Raw genomic sequence first — 3,596 nt, forward strand, 5'->3', positions numbered from 1 at the left:
AAGTTAAAAACTGAAGGTAGAGGAATCGAACTAGGGGAGGGGGCAGAGGAAGGAACTTGTTAGAGATTAACAAGGAAGACCGTTTGGAGTGAACCAATTCAAAGCCAGTTTCTTGTCAGATCTTTTACCTAGGAAAGGCTGTCTTAGAGCTTTAGGGACTATTAGCAGTGCAAAACAGGACATTTAAAAAACATGAAATAAAAATAAAATTTCTAAATAAAATGCATTTTCAAAAGTACACTATCAAAAGCACGATCAGAAACTTCAATAATGCAATTCAAAACAGCACTAGGAAGGCCAGATTGACCACATCAACCAGAGTAAGGCAGAACAAAAAAAAAAAAAAAAAAACCAACAACACCTTGGTCATTTGTTCACTTGCTCTCTCAAATGAGCTTCTACTTCCTTTCAAGTTTCACTATTATCTTCTAGGGCTTTTCATTCTCCAAAGGCTGGGTTCTGCCCCATCCACTCATCTTAAACAAGAAAGCTAAGTTCACAGTTTGCAAAGAACAGTGTCAAGTCCCACAGCAGACATGCTCTTCTTTCTTTCCAGGTCTGGCAAGCAGGGATCCAGGTCCTGGGTACTTTCAGAAGTGACAGCATTTAGAGACTAGGAGACTCTCAGCACAGGATCATAAAATGAGGCTGTAGGTGACCCAGCAAGTTTTCAGCAGGTTCTGTGGATACTTGCTCACGGCTTGGGAATGGGGCCAAAAGCTGTCAGGGCTTTTTCCTTTCATTTTGAACCAGAACTTTTCATTCTCCGCTAAAAGTGCACCCCTGGCCCAATTCCTTCACTGTTATTGTGGTTTCCGAAAACTAAGCACACTAATACTTTATTTTAAAAGAAAAGAGTTTCCCTGTGTTACAACTATCTGCTTTAGGAAAACAAGAAATGAACAGGCAATTACAGGAGCTTTGCAATGTGCAAGCAGCCCTTCCAACATCCTTGGGCTACTGTAAACAATCACTCTGGAGAGGCGAAGATGACTTCTAGCCACACATTTACCCATCCTAAAATACAAGATCTCATACAGAATGCCCACTGGATTACCTAAGGAGAAATGGTGTGGTTTTCACATCTGCATATCCTCTTCACCACTGGAAAGAGTAGCTAGCTCATCAGTCAACTGAGCTTCCTGACCCACCTGTACACAGGAACTCAGAAACTGCAATACCTCAAAATATCCAACTCCTGCGTGACATTTCCTCTTATTGCTTTATCATGCCCACTTAAAGATAATTCTGAAAAAATGTGCACTTGATAGTTTTTATTTTTTGGTATTATAATTACATTATTTCTCTCTTCCCTTTCCCCTCTCTAAACCCTCCCATATTCCACTCCTTGCTTTTCCAAACTGTTGCATTTTTTACTGTTGTTACATACATATATGTATATGCATATATATTACTAAATACAACTTGCTCGGTCTGTCTAATGTTACTTTATGTATGTTTTCAGGACTGACAATCAGTGTGCTTGTCTCTGAGGAAGACTTTCTCCCACTCTCTGCATTCCTTAGTAGTCTGTAGTTCTTTATGCAGAGGCCTCACTTCCCCATCCACTTTAGTTATATTTATGGTTGTCCTCGTTCAGCTCATGTTTAGGCAGTGAGAAAGAAATATTCAGGGGGCTGGAGAGATGGCTAAATGCGGAAGTGCATGTACTACTCGTGCAGAGAAGCCAAGTCTGGGTTCCAGCACCCATGTTGGTTGGCTCACAGCCCCTGTCTACAGGGAACCCGACACTCTACTCTCTTCAAGCACCTACACTCATGCACATGCCAACACACAGGAACACACACAATTTAAAAATATATTTTTGAATGGTCATATGATAATCCTTTTAAGACAAAAAACAGCTCAGTTCCTATAAAATCCAATTTTCAAAATGATGTATCTTGAGTGGGAACACAGCAATGGTCACCAGCACAGGTTTTGGAGATTTCTCCTGGGGGAAATCAGCCTGAGCACTTTATAGCTGGGTAAACTTAGCCAATCACTTCACCTTTCTGGCCTTCAGCTGTCTCCACCTGTGAAACCCTGCAAGGAATTTACTTCATGAGCAGCTGTCAACATGACAACACTAGTAAACCATCACTCGTCGTTTGGTTTACTGTAATATACACGGAAAAACTACGTGAAATGCCCCCACTATTAGGACACAGGGCTTCCTTTCAGCAAATTCCAAACATTGTAATTCAAAAAGTCTGGCTCAACTCACAGGGAAACTCCTTTCTAGTCACCTGACCTTCATCAATCCACTTTCTCTAAATAGCAGGCCAGCACAGCCAAAGGCTCTGGGTACAGTGTGGAAAAGCTAAGCTTTACCTTCCGAGTACAGAAAACCACCAACGCAGCAACAGTACATTTGCAAACTTGGTTTCAAATTAAAACGGCACCGTCAAAATTCCAAGCCAACTTCAAGCTAAAAACTGCCTTGACTGCTATCCCCTAAAGTCAATGATCCAGACCTCTCTTTCCTAGATGCCCAAAATAGCCTGAAATGACTTCATTTCCTGCCTATCCTTTCTAAGCACAGATCTATGCCTAAGGACCACTGCGTCAAGGCTATTTTCTAAGTAGGGCCTCCACCTACCCAAAACATTGGTATGTGGCCACCACCACCATAGTCAATATGCATACGCATTACTTCCAACCCGAGCTGAACGTCGCACTTTCCATAACTACTTTTTACATACGCTGTCTCACATTCCCACATCAGACAGGACCGGTCCAAGCGACCAATTAACTGATAAAAACCCTTCAGGCAAAAAGGTTCCATCGGTCCCAAACTACAATGTAGGTTATCTGTATTTAAGCACCACACTCAAATCGAGTTTTGGTTCAAACTCAAGCATATTTACAAAAAGTATGAGCTGCTTTACAATGCACTTGCTTTTTCTTTAAAATGTTCTTAGGCCAAACCTTTGCAGCAATCGTGTGAATAAAATCTACCTCTATCACTCTAAAATGGCAGATGCAAAGTTAAATTTTACATTCGGAATCTACGTATCAAGTCACGAATGCGGCAGTATCATGGATGAAGAGACATCGATTTGCCCTCGGCAGTGCGTTAAGCCCGCCTCTGCTTCGGGAGAAAAGACGGCGCTTCAGATGTGACCACGGTCTTGCCCTGCATCCCGCCATCCTCGCCGACTAGCCAATCCTCGGGCTTCAGCTGGATCCCCGAGGGCCGCAGAGGGGCGCCCGGCCCGGCAGCCTCCCTTCCCTCCCTGGCACTCACGCCACGCCCGGCGTCCCTTCCCTGCCCCGCCCCCTCCCATCCATCCCCGGTCTCTGTCCCCGGTGCCGGGACTCCGCAGGTCCCCGCTCCCCGCTCGGTCCTCTCGGGCGTCCTCCCCGTCCCCTGCCCCCGCCCCTCCCCACCCCCTCCCCAGAACGGCCCCGCTCCCACGTGACCGGCGAGAGGGGCGCGCAGGGGACCCGAGCCGCGCACTAAAATGTCCGGGGTTCCGAAGACACTGAGGGAGCGACGGCGCGGCGGGCCACGGTGGGGACAGCGCCGCGGACAGCAGTGGGGACGTCGGGGCGGACCCGGGAGCGGACGGCGGGTGGGCCGCGGGGAGGAC

General features: G+C 46.2%; 1 protein-coding gene across 1 annotated transcript in view; it reads right to left on the bottom strand.

Moving 5' to 3' along the window:
• Nucleotides 1-3,216, bottom strand: part of Adnp2 (ADNP homeobox 2) — a 22,769-nt gene extending 19,553 nt beyond the window's left edge. The window contains 1 exon segment of the mRNA XM_026783565.1: nucleotides 3,003-3,216. Within this exon segment, the coding sequence (XP_026639366.1) occupies nucleotides 3,003-3,004 (2 nt within the window). The 5' untranslated portion in view covers nucleotides 3,005-3,216.
• Between the last annotated feature and the right edge of the window lie 380 nt (nucleotides 3,217-3,596).

The sequence above is a fragment of the Microtus ochrogaster genome, chromosome 18 (assembly GCF_000317375.1).
Source record: "Microtus ochrogaster isolate Prairie Vole_2 chromosome 18, MicOch1.0, whole genome shotgun sequence".
Classification (NCBI taxonomy): domain Eukaryota; kingdom Metazoa; phylum Chordata; class Mammalia; order Rodentia; family Cricetidae; genus Microtus; species Microtus ochrogaster.